Raw genomic sequence first — 20599 nt, 5'->3', positions numbered from 1 at the left:
ATGGGAAAAATATGTGCTTGAGGCTATGAATTGAACTGAATAAATAATGAATTGGGGACTTGTATTTATAGATTTGGACACTGCAATCTTGATAGAATTGGGTTACTTGGATGCCTTATCTGTTTAAGAGTCTTGAAGGAATGCTAGATATTATTGTAAGCTGTAGAATTATTGTAGTTGAGTCTTTCTACATTAGAAAACTTAAGAAACAAAAAAAAAAAAAAAATGAGGGACGCAAGATGTCCAAGGACCTCAAGCTTGAGCACTAAACCCGAGCTCGATGACAAAGCTCGAGCCATGGATACCCTAGTTTGATGACAAAGTTTGAGCATGAACGAGGCTTCAAAATCCTTAAATAAGGGCGTCAAGGTATATTTTCGTCATCCCTTCAATGCTTAAGTTAGCTAAATGGGAAAATAAGTGTTTAAGACTATATATTGGACTAAATGTAAAGCGTACCTGAATAATGAATAAATTTGGACAACGTAATCTTGGTAGGATTGCGTTATTTGGATGCCTTATCTATTTAAGAGTTCAGAAGGAAGTGAGAGACCTATGAAAGTTGGACATTATAATTTCGTTTAAACTGTAAAATTATTGTAGTTGGATAACACTAAAATTGTGGTAGTTGAATCTTTCTAGGTTAGGAAATTTGAGAGATGGAAAAAGATAACGAGTGACGTGAGATATTCAAGAACTTCAAGCTCGAGCACTAAACTCAATCATATGACTTCGAGAATGTTCTAGAGTGCTCAAAATTATCATCATTTCGAGCCCAAGATTGTGGGTAATTGGGTCGTACATAAATTGTCCGCATCAAATTCAATTATTCAAAATACTTCAACCACCTTTTACAAACTCAGGATCAAAAATCATAGGGATAAATCTGACATTTAACACGCGTCAGTCCAATCCAGGCGTTCCATAGCCGAGCCAAATTCGTTTCGTTTAAACTATGAAACCGCTTTAGCAGAGCACACCCACTCACCAGCGCCCCAGCTCCCCCCCCCCTCTCTCTCTCTCTCACACACACACACACACACACACACACACACTCACTCAGGCATTTACATTTGTCTTCCCACACTCTGTTGTTCACAATTTTCCTCCTTGAAAATTAAAGAAACCTTTGGATCCGCCATTACTGAGGTAAAGCTCCACCGTTCAAAGTCCGAAGCTCTGGCCGCCGCTGCTGCGTGTCTTTTCCGAGTAAGTCGTTTGGCGCATCTCCACGTGATTTTTTTGTTTTTATTTGAATTTCCGTCCTGATGCAACCTGAGAGAGGAAAAAATGGATCAACATAATTTTTTTAATTCTTTTAATTTTTGAATTTTGACACTCCCATGCATAATGGAAAATTTCTTGAAGAGCGTGGTTTTTTTTGGATGATCGAATTCATGGTTAATTCCTTTTTAAAAAATCGTTTCAGATTTTTTTGTGTACATGCATGGTGGTTTTGATTCTGTGTTATTTATTAATTGTATTGTAATGTTTAATGAATGTGCTATAATAAATTACTAGATCTCAGAATGGATAAAAGTGATGTAGAGATGGACGAAGTCAAACAGCGTATCCAAGTTACAGTGAATAATGAACTCGAGACGGAGAATAAACTTCCTGATGCAAAAGTTGATTGCAGAGAAGGAGAATTTCTTACTAAAGCTGTCATGGATGATGTAAATGCTGGTGCAAACGTGTCAGAGGACCTAAAGTTTACTGAAGGCGAGGCAAAAGATGATAAGAATGAGGCTGAACATCAAATCAACATAAGCAGCGAGACCAAGGACCCAATCAAGGGTAAGAGTGAGGCTGTGGACCCAATCGAGAGTGAGAGTGAACATAATATTTTTGGTAGTGGAGTGGAAGAAGAAAAAAACTCAATGGTGAACGGCATAGAGGTTGCCAGTCCGGTTGAAAACATGATTGAGGAAGACAAAGTTAATGGAGATGTTGCAAAGGAGAAAATCTCCAATGAGAATAGCAGAAGGGATGGAAATCCTGTTGAAAATGTTGGAGTGGAAGAAAAACCAAGAGAAAATGCTGCCACGGAGGAAACATCTATCAAAGTAAACCAACTTCCAACGGAACTATCTGCCAATGAGGCTTCTCAAAATGAGGTCAATTTGGTAGATGACACGCCCAACTCCCTTGTTAAATGTTTACCTTCAAAGGCTGTAGACCATGGGCGGGAAATGTTTAAGACCATTTTTAGTCAAGCAAAGGTACTTTTGTTATTTATAACAGAAGTGAGAAAAGTTACACAGTTCAATTATAATTCAAGGGTAGACGTGAAGTGGCTATTACTGTTTCAAATTGTTCATCTATTTTTTATTTATTTTATTATTTTGAGTTTTAGATGGCTGAAGGTGATGATGGAACGCCTGAAGATCAAAAAATGTTCATGAAGGCACTGGAAAATTTCCACAGGGAGAAGGGGATGGATTTTAAACCACCCAAATTTTACGGGCACCCACTAAATTGCCTGAAGTGAGTTTGGATTTGATTTTGTTATGAGGCATGCTTGGGTAAAGACTAATTTCTTAACTTTGTGGGTTGCTAGGTTATGGAGAGCCGTGATTCAATTGGGTGGCTATGATCGGGTATGCAGTGCCCTCTATTTTATTTCTTAAATTTCTTTATTATATGCTGCCATTTTTAATTCTGGGCATTGCATAAAAGATTTGATGCTGACGCATATAGAAGTAAGGTTATTTGTAAAAATTTTAGATAGATATAAGGACAATGTTTTTTTTATTTCATAAGCAAGTTGCATGATGATATAAAACTCGTATCTCATGAGACTTAGAAAGTATTTAAGATTAATAAAAGTTGGATGTATGCAGGTTAACTTCCAAATAAGAAAATGTAACAAGTTGTATAAAGTCCTAAAAAACTGTATGCTACTTTCAAATCCTTCCCTTTTTTATATCCCAGGCTTTCATTATCTTTTTTACACGCTATTATAAAGAACAAAACTTATTGCTTAAACAATTTTCTTATGTGCTTTTATCATTTAATTTTTGTTTGCACAATGGAGTGTAAAGTTTTATGTCTAGCATGTAATATGGCATACATTGTTTTCCTTTTTCCCTTTTCATTTTACATCGAAAAGCATGTGAAAATGTTATGATACCATGTCCATGTGTTATTATCATACATGAAAGCTGTAGAGAAATAATTAGCAGGAGAATCTAAGCATCAGAGGGACTATTTTCGCACATCATGAAATACAATTCTTAAAAAATCTGGTCTCTACACATATAACTTGATCACACTTTATTTAGATGCACAAAGTCTATTACTTAATTATTTATTAGATCACTTTAATTTTAGGCTTAACTTTAAGATAGCTATTACACACAATTAATTACATATGTCGGCCCAAATGGCATATTAAATAACTTCCCAACAGTTCTGGCCCAAAAAGAGTAATTGAGATTATCATGTTCTTTAGCGTAGGGTTATGGTGGTAAGATCGTACACAAAATGTATACATCAGTGGCCTCGATACATCCATTTTGAGACTCGAAGACATTGCTTAGAATGCTCGAGGTTTATTGATGAGATGTAGATTGATTGGGGTGAATATAGATTGCTTGAGGTCGAGGTAAAGGTTGTTCGAGTTTGAGGAAAAGGTTGTTCAATGCTAATGTAAAGGTTGCTTTGGTTCAAGGTAAAAACCAAGGGCCTTGGGGTTTGAGCTACGTACGAGGTGCTCAAAGACCTCTCATGTATATAGTGTTCAACCTGAGCAGGAGTAATGTGTTTGATGACCTAGAGGCCATATGAGGACATGTGGCATACATAAATGGAAAATGATGTTAAGGATGGCCTCAAGGGTTCCAACAAGCCCCCAAGTCCCTAATTTAGGTTGTATTTCAAGCCTTTTTTTGTAATATAAAAATGGCTATGTAAAAAATTTTAAGTTTACAAATGACATATTTAGCCCTACCATGTAGTTTTTTTTATGTATTTAAATGATTGTTTTGACGCACACAATGAAACGACCTTGACTTTATACAATTAACAATCCTCAATGCTAAGTAAACTACCAATCCCAAGGCAATCATTTATCATGAATCTCGATGCATAAGTTCTTCGTAGTCGAGGGTCATGTGAGATTGGCAAAATGACTTGTGCAATTGTATATTTTGTTTAATCAAGTATTCTACTCGATAAAGGTATCTTTAATACTGTGTTCGGGATGGTTAAGGTATGCTTGCATAGAGTAAGAATTTGTTTACACAGGGTACAACTTGAAGTGTTTATGCAGGACAAGGCTTTGAGTGCTTACATGGGGTTAGACTCAAGGTGCTTGTGCGGGGCATGCTTGCACAGTAGTGATTGAGGTACTTGTATGGAGCAAGGCTTTGGAGTACTTGCGCAAGACAAGGCTTGAAGTGTTTGCGTGAGGCAAGGTTTGAGTGCTTACATGGAGAAAGGCCTGAGGTACTTGTATAAGGCAAGACTTAATGTGCTTGCAAGGGACAGAGCTTGAGATGCTTGCGCAAAGAATGGCTTTGAGTGCTTGAGCGAGGCATGTCTTGAGGTGTTTGCACAAGATATGACTTTGAGTGTTTGTAAAGGCAATGTAACGACCCAAATTTTGTAATTTAAATTGCTACCAAATTGTAACGACACAAATTTTGTAATTAAAATCCCTACCGAACATGATATATTCTAAATACATTAACAAACAAACAAACAAAAAAATTCACCAATAAATCATAGCACAGTTTTATACTTTTAACCCAATTAGACATGTTTAGAATTTCTAATTGAAAATTCTTATGGATTTAAAACTAAGAAATTGCTTAAATAAAAAATATATCTTATTACACCGGATTATTTTTAGTGTGTCCCATAATTCCTGGTACCACAACAATACCGTATTACCCGCCAATCAATGACCCGTTATAATCAATGAGGATTAGAGAAAATGGTGAGTACATGAAAATATTCAGTAGGGCACGAAAATATGGTGCAATCCCAAATAAAAATTATTAAATCATGCATAAAAATTTCATACTGTCATATCATATCTTTAGAATAGGTAAGAGCTCATATCATCTCGTATCTTTGGTACCGAATAACCATTTCATATCATATCATAAGCATAATATTTATCAACTTGAAGAAATAATTTAAGCGGGATAAACTACTTGTACTTCGTAATCCTATCTCGCGAGACAAAACAGTTTTTGAAAGCCAAAATCCAAAATCACGTTCCAAACTTATTTTTCTATGTATTGCTGCTATTATCGTACGTGTATCTTAAATTTTTTCCTAAGGTAAATAATAAGAATCTTGTATGGTATTTAAGGTTGAAATGGAATATTGGAGGCCTAACATTTGTCAAAAAGCCGTGTGTGAAAGCGTGTTTCACCCCCATAAAAACATCTCAATTCCAAAAATCTATTCAATCAAAAATCACTTCCACTTGTTTTCCCGTAAAATGTCTCAATTCCATACAATCAACATATATTTCTAATCATCATGTAGTAGTCTCATTGTCAATTCCTAAAATCATGACAATTAAATAATATTAAAATATAACTAGTTGACACCATGTTCAAGGTCCAAAATTAAGGCAAATTAATATTAAAACCTACCCTTTTCTCCCTTTTTTTCAACCATTTCTACACGTGCACATAATTCAAAAACAAGATAATTCCATACACGTGTCAGTAGCACCATTTTGATTCCAAGTTTTAATTGAATTTGAAAACAAGTTTTTATCAACTTCTTCGAACAGCAATTTCTTGGTGCTGACTTATCACAATCGACTTTTTTTCGAGACTAGTATACATAATTAATTGCGAGCTATCCAATGAGCCCAATATTGATATATTTATCATTACTCTATCAATATTTAATTATTTGACCAAAATAAAATTGAATATAATATACTTATCATTTTAATCCCCAAGTTTCAAAATTTAAAATATAGTATATAAATTCTGGTATGTGAAAGTTTTTGGGACTTTACAAGCAAGACTTGTGATATTTGCATGAGACGATGTTTGATTTTTTATCAACGTCATGAAAGCGAAATGAACGATTCATTGTAGGATCATATAGGGTAAATTTTGCCCTAACTAATGTTAAAAGTAAATATGGCCACATAGGATCGAACAATTGAATAAAAAAAAGTAAGGCGTGTAAGCCCATGAACATAACATAAAAGAAATAATTTAAACAACTATTAAATAAGGTCGAGGTAAACTGCCTACTGTTACAATTTTATTAACCTCGAAGATGACCGCCAGGAGCTTTTCTACTGGGACGAGTTTTCCTTGAATGTTAAGCTCGGGTTGATCATAATTGTTATCCTTAGGTGCTCTTTCTTGAGAGTTGTCATTCCTCGAACATTTTTCTTAATTGACATAAGCCCTGAGGAAACCCATTTTTATCAAGGACTTATTTTCGCTCGATAAGTTGTACAAGTGTCTGTCCATGATCTCAATGGAATTCACAAAACTTACTTTTATCTTTGACATCTTAGAGAGATCTTGTACTTTGAGGCCATTTGAGTTCCTTGAGGTCCTTGATCTACCTCTGGACGTTGGAGCTCGAGGTACAAGGTTTGACTACTATCTACTCGAGCACTATCATATCATACATTGAGCTCATGCTGCCTCTTGTGTTCGCTTCTTAGTGGTCAAGCCCCATTTTTTTGGATAATGTTCTCTTTCATATAGATATAATTCTCACCCTTCGTGAGGGAATCAATTACGAACTTTAGTAGGGTTTTGACAAAGACATTTTAAATGATTCATATTTTATGGCATGTACGAGAGCGAAGATAGTAGCTGTGATATGTAGGTTGGGAACTGAGGCCTTTCTGTGTTTAATTGTGCCATGAAATCAATAAGGCTTCTTTTGTCCCTAGTGGAGCTATATGAGGGTGGTCGTTGTCTTCTTGATGTGCTTGCTACTAGCGAAGAGGCAGAGAACTTGTTTGTTAAATCTGATAATGTATGGATAGAAAAGCCTTGCACATTACTAGATCTAGGGAGACCTGTAGATACATGATTTTGGTTTATACATTAATTTGATTGATAATATTAGTGGTTCCAATATACTCTTTTATTCAAGGATAGAACCTATCCAACACCGGATATGATAGAATCTTGGGAGTGAAAGGAATGTTCAGCATAAAAGCTATTGAGTCATGGGTTCTTTGACGTAGGCCAGTAGTTATTCAATCTTAGATGATTCTAGTAAGTTCCATGGGGGTCAAGGTGATTGACCATAGGGTCGACGTCAAAGGAAAATCTAAAGTACACCCAAAGACTCCGCACTGCCATTATTAAAAAACGAGACGAGAAGATCAAGGTCGAGCTCCGATTATGTCATTGACCTTGGTTGTCAACACTAGAGACAGGTTCTATTAGCCCAACAGTTGAGTCAAAATAGCAACTTGCTAGCGAAGCTCTTCAAATGTCCCTGGGGCAACAACTGTAGGTTCAAGTGCTGGAAGAGGTCTTGAAAGTATATTAACCATGGCTTGCTTCCAACAGACAACATCAATGATGATACCAAACATTGAATCCCCAAGCTTGATGATAAAGAATGAGCACGAATAGAACTTTCGTAACTTAAGCCCTATAATAAGCTTGAGTACAAACATAACTTTAGTAATCAAAGCTCGATGACAAAGTTTGAGCTATGGATACAGAGTTTAAGTATAAACAAAACTTTTGTAACCCAAGCCCGATGATAAAGTTTGAGCACGAACAGAACTTTTGTAACTCGAGCTCGATGACAAAGCTTGAGCTGTGGATACCCAAGTTTGATGACAAAGTTTAAGCACGAATGAGATTTCTAGATTCTTAAACAAAGGCGTACAGGTATACTCTCGTCGTCCTTCCGATACTTAAGTTAGTGAAATGGGAAAAATATGTGCTTGAGGCTATGAATTGAACTGAATAAATAATGAATTGGGGACTTGTATTTATAGATTTGGACACTGCAATCTTGATAGAATTGGGTTACTTGGATGCCTTATCTGTTTAAGAGTCTTGAAGGAATGCTAGATATTATTGTAAGCTGTAGAATTATTGTAGTTGAGTCTTTCTACATTAGAAAACTTAAAAAACAAAAAAAAAAAAAAAATGAGGGACGCAAGATGTCCAAGGACCTCAAGCTTGAGCACTAAACCCGAGCTCGATGACAAAGCTCGAGCCATGGATACCCTAGTTTGATGACAAAGTTTGAGCATGAACGAGGCTTCAAAATCCTTAAATAAGGGCGTCAAGGTATATTTTCGTCATCCCTTCAATGCTTAAGTTAGCTAAATGGGAAAATAAGTGTTTAAGACTATATATTGGACTAAATGTAAAGCGTACCTGAATAATGAATAAATTTGGACAACGTAATCTTGGTAGGATTGCGTTATTTGGATGCCTTATCTATTTAAGAGTTCAGAAGGAAGTGAGAGACCTATGAAAGTTGGACATTATAATTTCGTTTAAACTGTAAAATTATTGTAGTTGGATAACACTAAAATTGTGGTAGTTGAATCTTTCTAGGTTAGGAAATTTGAGAGATGGAAAAAGATAACGAGTGACGTGAGATATTCAAGAACTTCAAGCTCGAGCACTAAACTCAATCATATGACTTCGAGAATGTTCTAGAGTGCTCAAAATTATCATCATTTCGAGCCCAAGATTGTGGGTAATTGGGTCGTACATAAATTGTCCGCATCAAATTCAATTATTCAAAATACTTCAACCACCTTTTACAAACTCAGGATCAAAAATCATAGGGATAAATCTGACATTTAACACGCGTCAGTCCAATCCAGGCGTTCCATAGCCGAGCCAAATTCGTTTCGTTTAAACTATGAAACCGCTTTAGCAGAGCACACCCACTCACCAGCGCCCCAGCTCCCCACCCCCTCTCTCTCTCTCTCAGTGAGATATTCAAGAACTTCAAGCTCGAGCACTAAACTCAATCATATGACTTCGAGAATGTTCTAGAGTGCTCAAAATTATCATCATTTCGAGCCCAAGATTGTGGGTAATTGGGTCGTACATAAATTGTCCGCATCAAATTCAATTATTCAAAATACTTCAACCACCTTTTACAAACTCAGGATCAAAAATCATAGGGATAAATCTGACATTTAACACGCGTCAGTCCAATCCAGGCGTTCCATAGCCGAGCCAAATTCGTTTCGTTTAAACTATGAAACCGCTTTAGCAGAGCACACCCACTCACAGCGCCCCAGCTCCCCACCCCCTCTCTCTCTCTCTCACACACACACACACACACACACACACACTCACTCAGGCATTTACATTTGTCTTCCCACACTCTGTTGTTCACAATTTTCCTCCTTGAAAATTAAAGAAACCTTTGGATCCGCCATTACTGAGGTAAAGCTCCACCGTTCAAAGTCCGAAGCTCTGGCCGCCGCTGCTGCGTGTCTTTTCCGAGTAAGTCGTTTGGCGCATCTCCACGTGATTTTTTTGTTTTTATTTGAATTTCCGTCCTGATGCAACCTGAGAGAGGAAAAAATGGATCAACATAATTTTTTTAATTCTTTTAATTTTTGAATTTTGACACTCCCATGCATAATGGAAAATTTCTTGAAGAGCGTGGTTTTTTTTGGATGATCGAATTCATGGTTAATTCCTTTTTAAAAAATCGTTTCAGATTTTTTTGTGTACATGCATGGTGGTTTTGATTCTGTGTTATTTATTAATTGTATTGTAATGTTTAATGAATGTGCTATAATAAATTACTAGATCTCAGAATGGATAAAAGTGATGTAGAGATGGACGAAGTCAAACAGCGTATCCAAGTTACAGTGAATAATGAACTCGAGACGGAGAATAAACTTCCTGATGCAAAAGTTGATTGCAGAGAAGGAGAATTTCTTACTAAAGCTGTCATGGATGATGTAAATGCTGGTGCAAACGTGTCAGAGGACCTAAAGTTTACTGAAGGCGAGGCAAAAGATGATAAGAATGAGGCTGAACATCAAATCAACATAAGCAGCGAGACCAAGGACCCAATCAAGGGTAAGAGTGAGGCTGTGGACCCAATCGAGAGTGAGAGTGAACATAATATTTTTGGTAGTGGAGTGGAAGAAGAAAAAAACTCAATGGTGAACGGCATAGAGGTTGCCAGTCCGGTTGAAAACATGATTGAGGAAGACAAAGTTAATGGAGATGTTGCAAAGGAGAAAATCTCCAATGAGAATAGCAGAAGGGATGGAAATCCTGTTGAAAATGTTGGAGTGGAAGAAAAACCAAGAGAAAATGCTGCCACGGAGGAAACATCTATCAAAGTAAACCAACTTCCAACGGAACTATCTGCCAATGAGGCTTCTCAAAATGAGGTCAATTTGGTAGATGACACGCCCAACTCCCTTGTTAAATGTTTACCTTCAAAGGCTGTAGACCATGGGCGGGAAATGTTTAAGACCATTTTTAGTCAAGCAAAGGTACTTTTGTTATTTATAACAGAAGTGAGAAAAGTTACACAGTTCAATTATAATTCAAGGGTAGACGTGAAGTGGCTATTACTGTTTCAAATTGTTCATCTATTTTTTATTTATTTTATTATTTTGAGTTTTAGATGGCTGAAGGTGATGATGGAACGCCTGAAGATCAAAAAATGTTCATGAAGGCACTGGAAAATTTCCACAGGGAGAAGGGGATGGATTTTAAACCACCCAAATTTTACGGGCACCCACTAAATTGCCTGAAGTGAGTTTGGATTTGATTTTGTTATGAGGCATGCTTGGGTAAAGACTAATTTCTTAACTTTGTGGGTTGCTAGGTTATGGAGAGCCGTGATTCAATTGGGTGGTTATGATCGGGTATGCAGTGCCCTCTATTTTATTTCTTAAATTTCTTTATTATATGCTGCCATTTTTAATTCTGGGCATTGCATAAAAGATTTGATGCTGACGCATATAGAAGTAAGGTTATTTGTAAAAATTTTAGATAGATATAAGGACAATGTTTTTTTTATTTCATAAGCAAGTTGCATGATGATATAAAACTCGTATCTCATGAGACTTAGAAAGTATTTAAGATTAATAAAAGTTGGATGTATGCAGGTTAACTTCCAAATAAGAAAATGTAACAAGTTGTATAAAGTCCTAAAAAACTGTATGCTACTTTCAAATCCTTCCCTTTTTTATATCCCAGGCTTTCATTATCTTTTTTACACGCTATTATAAAGAACAAAACTTATTGCTTAAACAATTTTCTTATGTGCTTTTATCATTTAATTTTTGTTTGCACAATGGAGTGTAAAGTTTTATGTCTAGCATGTAATATGGCATACATTGTTTTCCTTTTTCCCTTTTCATTTTACATCGAAAAGCATGTGAAAATGTTATGATACCATGTCCATGTGTTATTATCATACATGAAAGCTGTAGAGAAATAATTAGCAGGAGAATCTAAGCATCAGAGGGACAACAATGAGACTCATCCTGTTGCAGATGTTTCTTTGGTCTTCAATGACACACATGGGATCGTTTGAAAAACTTCTTTATTAAGATTGTGTTGTTTTTGCTCCTATATTCATCCAACACCTGCAGTATGAACTGAGTAATCTTCTGCAAACAACTCAAGTGTTATACAATGAATTCATTATTTGCCAATTGGCCTTTGAGATAAGAGAAAAATTTATAGAAATTCTGTTGAAATTGCAAATGCACACGGACAATGACATTTAGTTGTCAAGAAATCCTGTTGAGCTGAAAACGTCGCTAGCTGCATGAGGACATATTGCTAATCAGTTTTTAGTGTACATATTGGCAATGGTATATGTTAGATGTCACGTGTATCTTTTAACTTTGACTTACTTCACACGGTTCCATATGATAAAGACAATTTAAACCAAGTTATCTAGTACCCTGGCATTTGAGTCCTAGCACTAGTTCTTAGTTGGCATCAAAATTAGAATTTAAAATGGTAAATCAGATGACAGTATTATAAATGTTTTTTTCAATGTTAATAATTTGAGGAATTGCTGATATAGGTAACTGGATCCAAGTTGTGGCGGCAAGTGGGAGAGTCATTTCATCCTCCAAAGTATGGTTCTTCTGTTATTTTTTGATTTGTAATCATTTGAACTATTTGGGTTAGCTGCCAGTAATATACATGCGATTACAACTGTTGGGATAATTTCTATCGAGCAATGCTGAATAATCGTGTTCATGAAACTTGAAGAAAATCTTTAGCGTACTTCAAATTTTGTGATTCTGGCTTTATTTGGCTTACTTAACCCCCCTCGTTCTTTCTCTTGCAGGACTTGCACAACTGTTTCTTGGACATTCCGCATTTTCTATGAGAAGGCAACCCTCCCAATTTCACTTCCCATTATATGCTTGTTGTAACGTCCACATGATTTTTACCCATAGCCAGCAATTGGCATAAATTCTACTGCATGAGCCTGATATGTCTTTAGGCTATCCAAAACTTGGTTAAACTGTGAACTTATTATTATTACTAAAATAGTGAAAGGAGCAATCCTTCTTTGTGTGTATACATAGTGATCTCTAGTGCAGATTTCATTCTCCTAGATTTTGTTTGTTCTTATTTCTTTTGTTTCAGGTAGAAATTTTATGTTATAGTTATTTTCTGTCATTCTATGTGTTTAGCTTGAAAATCTAGCTTAAATGAATGTCTCATCCTTTCTCTGAAGAGTTATATGAAAAATGAGATTTGGGTATTGTAAAAGAAGAGGGCTTTCTTATTGATTACTCCATGTAGTACATGGATCATCTTTTTTATTTATACCTATTATCCTTTAATCTCATTTTTTTTATTGGATTCTATTATTGATCATCTCTTTCTCTTTTATGTATATATGTGTCAGACACTTTTGGAATTTGAAAGGCATAAGACACAAAGTGGTGAGCTTCAACTTCCAGTTGTTTCTCTTCCTGAAGTTTTTGACAATGAGGTGAGTTTGTATTTAATTTTTCTTAGTATGTACTCCTTGCTAACTTAATTTAGTGATCACTATTTGATTGTTATTGGTATTTATTTTCCTGTTATAAATTATTTAAAGTAGGGATACAGGCTTTTAAGTATTTAAAAAATGGTTTTTCAATATTGTGGGAATTGCACCTATCCCTATTTTCTAACTTCCCATTTCAAAATTCAGAATTTAAATCATTCTTTCAAAACTCAGGTGTATATTACACCCTATCTTATGTCACACCACCCCACCTATCATTTAACCCATTTCTTCCTCAACTCTCATATCCACACTCCAATGACTCCATGTTCACCCGCTGTCTACAGCCACTATCCCTCCTACCACTGCCATTGGAAATGCCAACCTGCTCTGCCACGAGGTCTTCTCCTGCCATCAAGACCTTCACAACCAGCTCTCCTCACTTAAAGTCACTAAAACCTCCCTCTCCTCTCTCCAAATTTCAGTTTCTCCTCCAACACCATGTAGAAGGATGCTTCTGCTTCTTCCCCTACTCCAATGCCACTAGATATCACTGCCCACATATCTCTCCACTTAATTAAATTGAAGACAGTGCCTCTCATCCCTCAATTGCCCTGGAACAGGATCCGAACCCGCTATTGATTGGCTGCTGGAATTCATCAGGTACTCATGGATTGCTAATGGAGCCTTCTCTCTCTTAGTCATCTTTCACTTTCCCAATCCTCTCTCCGATTTTGAAGTGCAAATCGGCCCAATTTTTCATCTAGTCATCAAATGATAGGGTGGGGTGAGCGATAGATTTGAATTGGAGGAGGTAAAGGTGGTGATGGTTGTGGCTTTGAGGTTGTGGCGGGGACGGTGGAGTGGTATGGGATGAGATGAAAAGCGTGTCATTGCTGATTATTTCACTCAGATTTGAATCGGCGATGGTGGATTGAAGGTGAAGATGAAGGTGGTGCTGGCGATGGAGTCAGGTAGGATGAGGTAGGGTGTGATGAAGAGTGATTATAACTAGTTAATTGTAATTTGTGACTAATAAATAATTAATGATCCGTTAATTGTGTGATTTTATACTAGATTTACAACTCATAAATTATGTGGTATGTGACTATGACAATGTGTGATTTTATGACTAGTATGTGACCTTCACCATAAGTTGTGTGTTTAATTTGACCTTGACCTATTTGATTAAATATAGGTTGCAACACTTTATCGAAGGTCACAAAATGTGACCTTCTGATTTTTGAAAGATTTCATCAAGTTTGTTAAATTTGAAAGTGGATGAAAGTATGGTAGTTAAGTATTTTTCCCGTCAATACTTGATAAAACATTCATAGATGGGCTTTGACGTCCGCATTTTTTATTTCACAAATAACTTTCGCCAATATTTGATAAAACATTTGTAGATGGGCTTTGATGTCCACATTTTTTATTTCACAAATAACTTTCGCAAAGAAAAGCAATTTTTTCTGATTCTATTCTGGGTAAAGAATCAAAACCTATTAAAGTAGCAACACAAGAAACTTGGGTAAAAGAATATCTTTGCACATGGCTTCGCTATTGAGTCAAAATTTAACTCTTAAAGACATCCTTTGGGAAGAAAGAAATGATGCGTCACCTTTAGTGGCTCTCATTTCTTCTGCATAGCAATGGAGAATATATACGAAGAGCAAGATATGATGGTTTCAATTTTATGCAATAAAACAGTGTAAAAACGCAAGCCAAAAACTGAATAAAGTGAAGCTGTGGTACCATTGCATCTAGAACTATCACAAACCTATCAACCCTTAACTCGTTCATTTTTGGTGGATGGATGTTAGTTTTTTTGTGCATGTGGGTTTCACTTTGATGATATCAAATATCCATCTGATTGTAGTTTATAAACTTTCGCTGGCAAAACTTTCACCTCTTATTTTCTCATTTTACTTAAAAAATATTAGTTTTATTTTTATTTTATATTTTCTTATATTGCTGTTCTTCTAGAGGAAATTATGCTTTATATGGTAATTGTTTCAGGGTTCTCATGATTTTGCACATGCAATGTGCTCTGCAAGCTTGTCTATAACATGCATCGATATATCTGTGTATTTTTATGTATGCGTTGACATGTTCTAGCATGCAAGTGTTTCAAGATTTAACTCTCTATAATATATCATTTGAATATCCTAAAGCTAATTGAACAGGGTAATGGCTATCAAGGATCAGGCAGGGCTCGGAGAGATGCTGCTGCTCGTGCTATGCAGGGATGGCACGCCCAACGTCTTTTTGGTTCTGATGAGGTTGATGAACCAATTCTAAAGGTCTATATCTTTATCCTCTTCTTGGGATTTCTATCTATGTCAACACAATGAGTGTTTCATTTATGATTTACATAGTTCTTTTGTAAATTATATTTTGATAGGACAAGAATCTGAGCACTACGGCAAAGCATGAGAAAACACTCAAAGGCATTGGTAACCTTGCTTTAGTTTAAATTTTTTTTAATTTACAAGCTCCTCTTCCGTAGAAATTGTTTGCAATGACAGAATACAGTAAGATACAAGTTGTTTCATTCAGAAAATAAGATTTTTGTTTATGGCCTATCAGTTACCCGTTATCAGTTTCTTTCATTGTCTTGGTAAATGAGAAAATAAACAAAGGGCTCAAAATCTGGTATGTGGATTTAGGCCCACTGAAACAGAAGAGACTGAATGAAATGGAGCTCCCGGTGAAAGCGGCACGAACTGAAACATATAAGCAGTTAAGTCGTGCTATATCTTGATTAATTGATCTTATTCTTGGCTTGCTTGTTGGAATTAATTTGATCTATCTAATGAGAAGCTCAGTTTAAGATGGAGCAGTGAAGATGACCCCATCATTGTAGAGGTGGATTCATCTCCTCCACCTCCACTTTTAACAGGGCGTACTCGACTTCCAAATCTTGTAGATGAACTTTAGATAATGAAACCATCATTGTTTCGTGTGCCATTAAACTCTTCCTCTTTTACCAGATTGGAATTGTGTATCATACATTTTCTAGTCTTGTACTTTTACCATCATGCCTGCAATTACTTGCCTGGTAGATGGTTGGGATTTTGTGCTTGTTCACTGCATTATATAAACTTGTACTTATAACAAAGATGGCTGTAGCACTGCGAACAAACCAATCTTATGGTTTTTTAGCTAGTTGGTTTTGAGTGTGGTTAATCACGTTCTGAGCTGACATGGCAATTGAACTTTCTAGTCTCGATACGACGGGATGCTTTTTTATTTCCTTTGGTTGCTAAGATGTAACCAAATCAGGTCAAATTTAATGAATTCATTGGAGCAATACTTCTGTTTTAGGTAGAAACTTTGGCTTTTTACACACCTCCTCCAAGGATTTTCATTTTATCAAGCCTTGGACTTGTAGGAATCGTTGAGTGTGAGTACAAGTCTTTGTAATGTTACAGTAATTTTTGGAGCGTCTTGCTATGGACGTTGTGCAAGAGGGTGTTCACTGGTAAATTGGTGAGTTTTGATTTTTAAGGGTGTGCACTGTGCATATTAGGTTGGGCATTGAGATGCAGTTAGTGTACCAATGGGCAATGGGCTTGGTTTAGATGACCTTGGAGAAATTCTAGGTTGGTTAGAGGTATACCCAAGAGATGATTGGGACACAAATGGGGTTTAAAGTTCGTCAGTGAGATAGAGGTTAGGGCATTTATCTAGGTTTTGGGAATTAAGCCCTTTGTATATCTCATCCTGTACAGAATGTAGTTCTCCTTGTCAATGTAGGCATGTTTTCGCTGAACCGCCTAAATCTTGTGTGCCTTCATTGTGACTTTTCATGTCGATTAACTCGATACTTTCCATAGTGTTGCTGGTTTCTTGTATTCACATGTAAACACTGGATTTGCTGGGTCATACCATAGTATTCTAACTTATTTTAGTACCCAAGTTGAGATCTTCTTTGGTTTTACACATTTTCTAGTCAGTTGATAGGACTAGCAATTCATAGATTGTGAAAGAACATCCTGGTTTGAAAGAGTTTTTTCAAAAACATTGAAGAGTAAGGCTGTGCAAACTTTAAGCAGAAGAATGCTAGTTGGAGTCCTAATTGAGGAGGGCAAGTTCATCAATTCTTTAGCGGGTATATTCTGGCTGAGAATTTGGGAGTGGCTAGTTTAAATTAAAGGTTCAGGAAATGCATGCATGACCTGCATTGTGAAAGCTCTCGTGATTTATGAGTTGAGTTGGGAAACGGATCCAAAACTCAATGGTGGTACTTCAACACTGTTACATCTTGTAGCTGACCTCACAGTCTCTGCCTGTAAGGATATATGCTTTCTGGGTTGCCTCTTGCATTCCTGGTGTTTACTCTCTAGAAGTTCATCTTTTGTTGGCTTTATAGGTGACACCGTGACACAGTATTTCGTGGGCATTAAGTGGGAAGAGATCAAGACAATTGGAGCACAAGGCCATTAAGTGGAACTGATGTTTTCTTGAACTTTTAAGAAATCTGATTTTGGTATGCATGGGTACTTGGTGTAGGAGACGTGATCAGTATCAGCCAAGAGGCTTCTGGGATATGGACAATTTTGGAGAAATCAGCCAGACAAGAAGGTAGATTGAGGTCTATGTTGAGAGTTGAATTGAGTTTTGGGTCTGTTCTGTTACACATGCATCAGCCACATCCTTCGGATTAGGAGGAGTCAAGTACTAGTGATTGCCCTACGAATTTGTGTATTAAAGTAGCTGGTGGTTTGGAAGGTCTAGAGTTCATTCGCTGCTTTAGAAAACGGGTGGAGATGGTGAATTGTCGAGCTAGGAAGCGGAGAATTTTTGGGTAGAAAGTCTGTTTTTACCATTCCTCCTTGGTGATTATCGGAGTCAGCATGTGAGTGGAAGTTTGTATTTGAAGCATGATGTGAAAATGAAATGCTACAGCAGGTCATGGTTAAGATGGCATGAGAGGTATTTAAGGATTGATCAAAATAATGCCCATGGGATTCTTGTGAAAGTGGGTGGGCAAGTTCTTCATGAGATGAGAAAGGGATCTTTTATGGACTAAGGTTTGAGAATTGAACACTTGATGCATGTTTGCTTGAATGGATATTTTGTTTGTAGGTAAGAATGAAAATTCTAGGCATGAATGAACTCTAGTCCCGTAAATCATTATTATGTTGATTTTCCCTTTACCAATGAAACACTGGTTGTGAAGTGTACATGCTGAAAACTGGATATCAGGTTTCTCCTCTTTTCACTTGGGTTCAACATTTGGGTACCAATACCTTTGGTGAGACCGTTAAACTCATCATGCAACTGGATACTATAAAGCTTCTTTATGATAATGGATTGTTTGTATGCAAGGCAATTAGAGCATATAATGCATGCTTCAGCCTCGATGATGCTTTGCAGATGAATTCTGGAAAGCTTTAAATTAGCTTTTGTGCAAAATTAGCAGGCACAAAGTCACAAATTGACCAAGAGCTGGCATTTGCAAGAGTTACCAATTTATTGTTGCTAGGAGTAAAATGATAAGAAGTAGGTCCCTTGTTTTTGGCAGGAAGAGTTCCAGCCTTTGTTGTGCTAGCCTTAATGTAACGGTGCTGGGGGCAAGAAGGGCGATTTTATCCCCCACAGTGCAGTGATAATTTTATCGTTCTTACTTCCTGTGGATGCCAAAAAGGATGGAACACTGTTTCGCTCTGTGGTCAAAGGGCTAATTGACTCGCATGCTTACTGCAGACCAGAAGTGTTGGGAAATAATATTCTAAATATGTGCCTTCCCCCTGCCCTTTCTTTTTCTTGTCTGAGATATATAGTTAATCCTTTAATCATTATTGTGCCCCTTCTTTTTATTTACTATAACTATCGGCGCTTTTCTAACTCAACATGTCTTTAATCTGTCTGCCAGACTGGTCACAACAGTTGTTGATGTCGGCCCCCCAGCTGATTGGGTGAAAATCAACATATGTGAAACTGTAAGTTTTTTATGATAGGTCTAGCTTCATTATTTATGTCTCTCTTCCTCTCAACAAAAAAGGGATACTCAAAGCAGATTTTGACAGTGACTGTTACTTTATGTACAGAATGATTCTTTTGAGGTTTATGCCCTGGTGCCTGGGCTTCTGCGTGAAGAGGTGTGTATTTTCAGTTATTGGTTTGTTGTACTGAGTGAGAACTTATAATGTGTTCTTCATTTCAGTTTGTGGGATATGCCTCATTTTGGTTTTTGTTGATTGTTCCTTCAACTTTTTAGCTAATATATTGCCATTAATGTATATGCATCTGTTTTGCGATCACTGTTTGTATTCTCTGGTTCTGATTGCTTATGAAATTTGAACCACTAATAATGAATCTTCTTCTGGTGGAATAGGTTTGCTTTTGTTTTCTTATTTCTATTAGGAATTTAATAGGTTTTTGTGTGGGTGTGTGCGCACTCAAAGTGAGATAGTGAACTAATCCAATGAGTCGATATTGATGCCCTTATTGATGGGCTTAGGTGCGAGTTCAATCAGATCCTGCTGGGCGATTAGTCATAACAGGTCATCCTGAAGAACCTGACAATCCCTGGGGTGTTACCCCATTCAGAAAGGTACGAGTTATATTACTCGGAATTTTGACACAGACTTTTGTGAAGCTTACTATGTACAGTCAACATTCCAGTGAGGCGTGCTATATTAATTGTGAAGCTAATTACAATGAGCAGCTTTCATATTCAATGTGTACTAAACCTGTAATGACGTGTGTTTTTCTTTCTCCTTAGCAAATTAAAGAGAGAAATTTTAAGCCCAGTTTGGAGTTTTTTAAATCTGATGAGGACTACAATATTATGTTCCTCCATTGATCAAGAATTTCGATTTTCGGGAAGTATCATGATCATCCAATAAGAAGGGTTTCCATTTTTTCAAATGACCAATTTGAAGATCTATTGATTTTAACAACTGATTGCAGAGTTGATCATTCAGACCTTTCAATTCATAGATGTAGATCTCGGAATCTTCTCCCTTTTACTATTATACTTATTATTATTTTTTCCCTCCTGTTTCTGAAATGTTTCTGCCATTTAACCTCTTGTTCTGTTGAGTGCCACATGTAGTGAAATCTAGTCTTCTGGATAGACCAGTATTTCCTGTTGACAATTTGAAGGCATGTCAATTGCATATCACCGTGGATATTTTAGAGTACTGGCTCAGAATTAACAGGTAGTGTGGTTTTCAGGTGGTGAGCTTACCTGCAAGAATTGATCCAGTTCACACTACTGCTGTCGTTAGCCTGCATGGACGTCTATTTGTTCGTGTTCCTTTTGAGCAGTCAACAACATAAACATCATAGTTCATTAACATTTTGCAGAATAGTTTCTTTTTGCAGCAATCTACTCTTTCAGCAGCTCAAGTTGCTGATTTGTCTTGAGGTTTCTGATTTTTAAATATAGCTAGCTTTGACCGTAAAGTTATCTGATTGCATTGCATTAGCAGATTAGCTTATAGAGGTTTTATGGATCATTTCCCTGGAAGACAAATGGATTGTTGTTTTGACTCTCCATCCACATTAAACGTTCTCTTCTTTTGAATTCTTGTGGACACTAAATATGATTTATTGCATTCAAGTTCATGCAGGATGTGGCTTCCACTGTAACTATCAACATATTCCTTACAGATCATAATGGTTGGGAAGTATTTGTAAACAATTTAATCTATAA

The 20599-nt window shown here is 36.5% G+C and overlaps 1 protein-coding gene across 5 annotated transcripts; it reads left to right on the top strand.

Annotated features, from left to right (window-relative positions):
- Positions 1–934: 934 nt before the first annotated feature.
- LOC111376623 (AT-rich interactive domain-containing protein 5-like) lies at positions 935–20470 on the top strand. Of its 5 annotated transcripts, none has more exons than XM_022999589.1 (14): positions 935–1209; positions 1522–2222; positions 2357–2487; positions 2561–2600; positions 12010–12062; positions 12280–12325; positions 12850–12936; positions 15105–15233; positions 15335–15386; positions 15600–15672; positions 18812–18878; positions 18987–19037; positions 19400–19492; positions 20119–20470. In XM_022999589.1, the coding sequence occupies exons 2-14, from the start codon at positions 1530–1532 to the stop codon at positions 20221–20223; spliced, it is 1620 nt and encodes a 539-aa protein (XP_022855357.1). In that variant the 5' UTR covers positions 935–1209; positions 1522–1529; the 3' UTR covers positions 20224–20470. The 5 variants fall into 5 exon arrangements, with proteins under 5 accessions (XP_022855357.1, XP_022855360.1, XP_022855358.1 ...); XM_022999592.1 differs by having other exon boundaries at positions 940–1209; positions 15117–15233; XM_022999590.1 differs by lacking the exons at positions 935–1209; positions 1522–2222; positions 2357–2487; positions 2561–2600 and adding exons at positions 9242–9443; positions 9756–10456; positions 10591–10721; positions 10795–10834 and having other exon boundaries at positions 15335–15380.
- Positions 20471–20599: the final 129 nt, after the last annotated feature.

This window comes from Olea europaea, unplaced genomic scaffold (assembly GCF_002742605.1).
Source record: "Olea europaea var. sylvestris unplaced genomic scaffold, O_europaea_v1 scaffold1534, whole genome shotgun sequence".
Taxonomy (NCBI): Eukaryota; Viridiplantae; Streptophyta; class Magnoliopsida; order Lamiales; family Oleaceae; genus Olea; species Olea europaea.
Note: the sequence above shows the minus strand (reverse complement) of the source record. Positions and strands in the feature narration are given on the sequence as shown.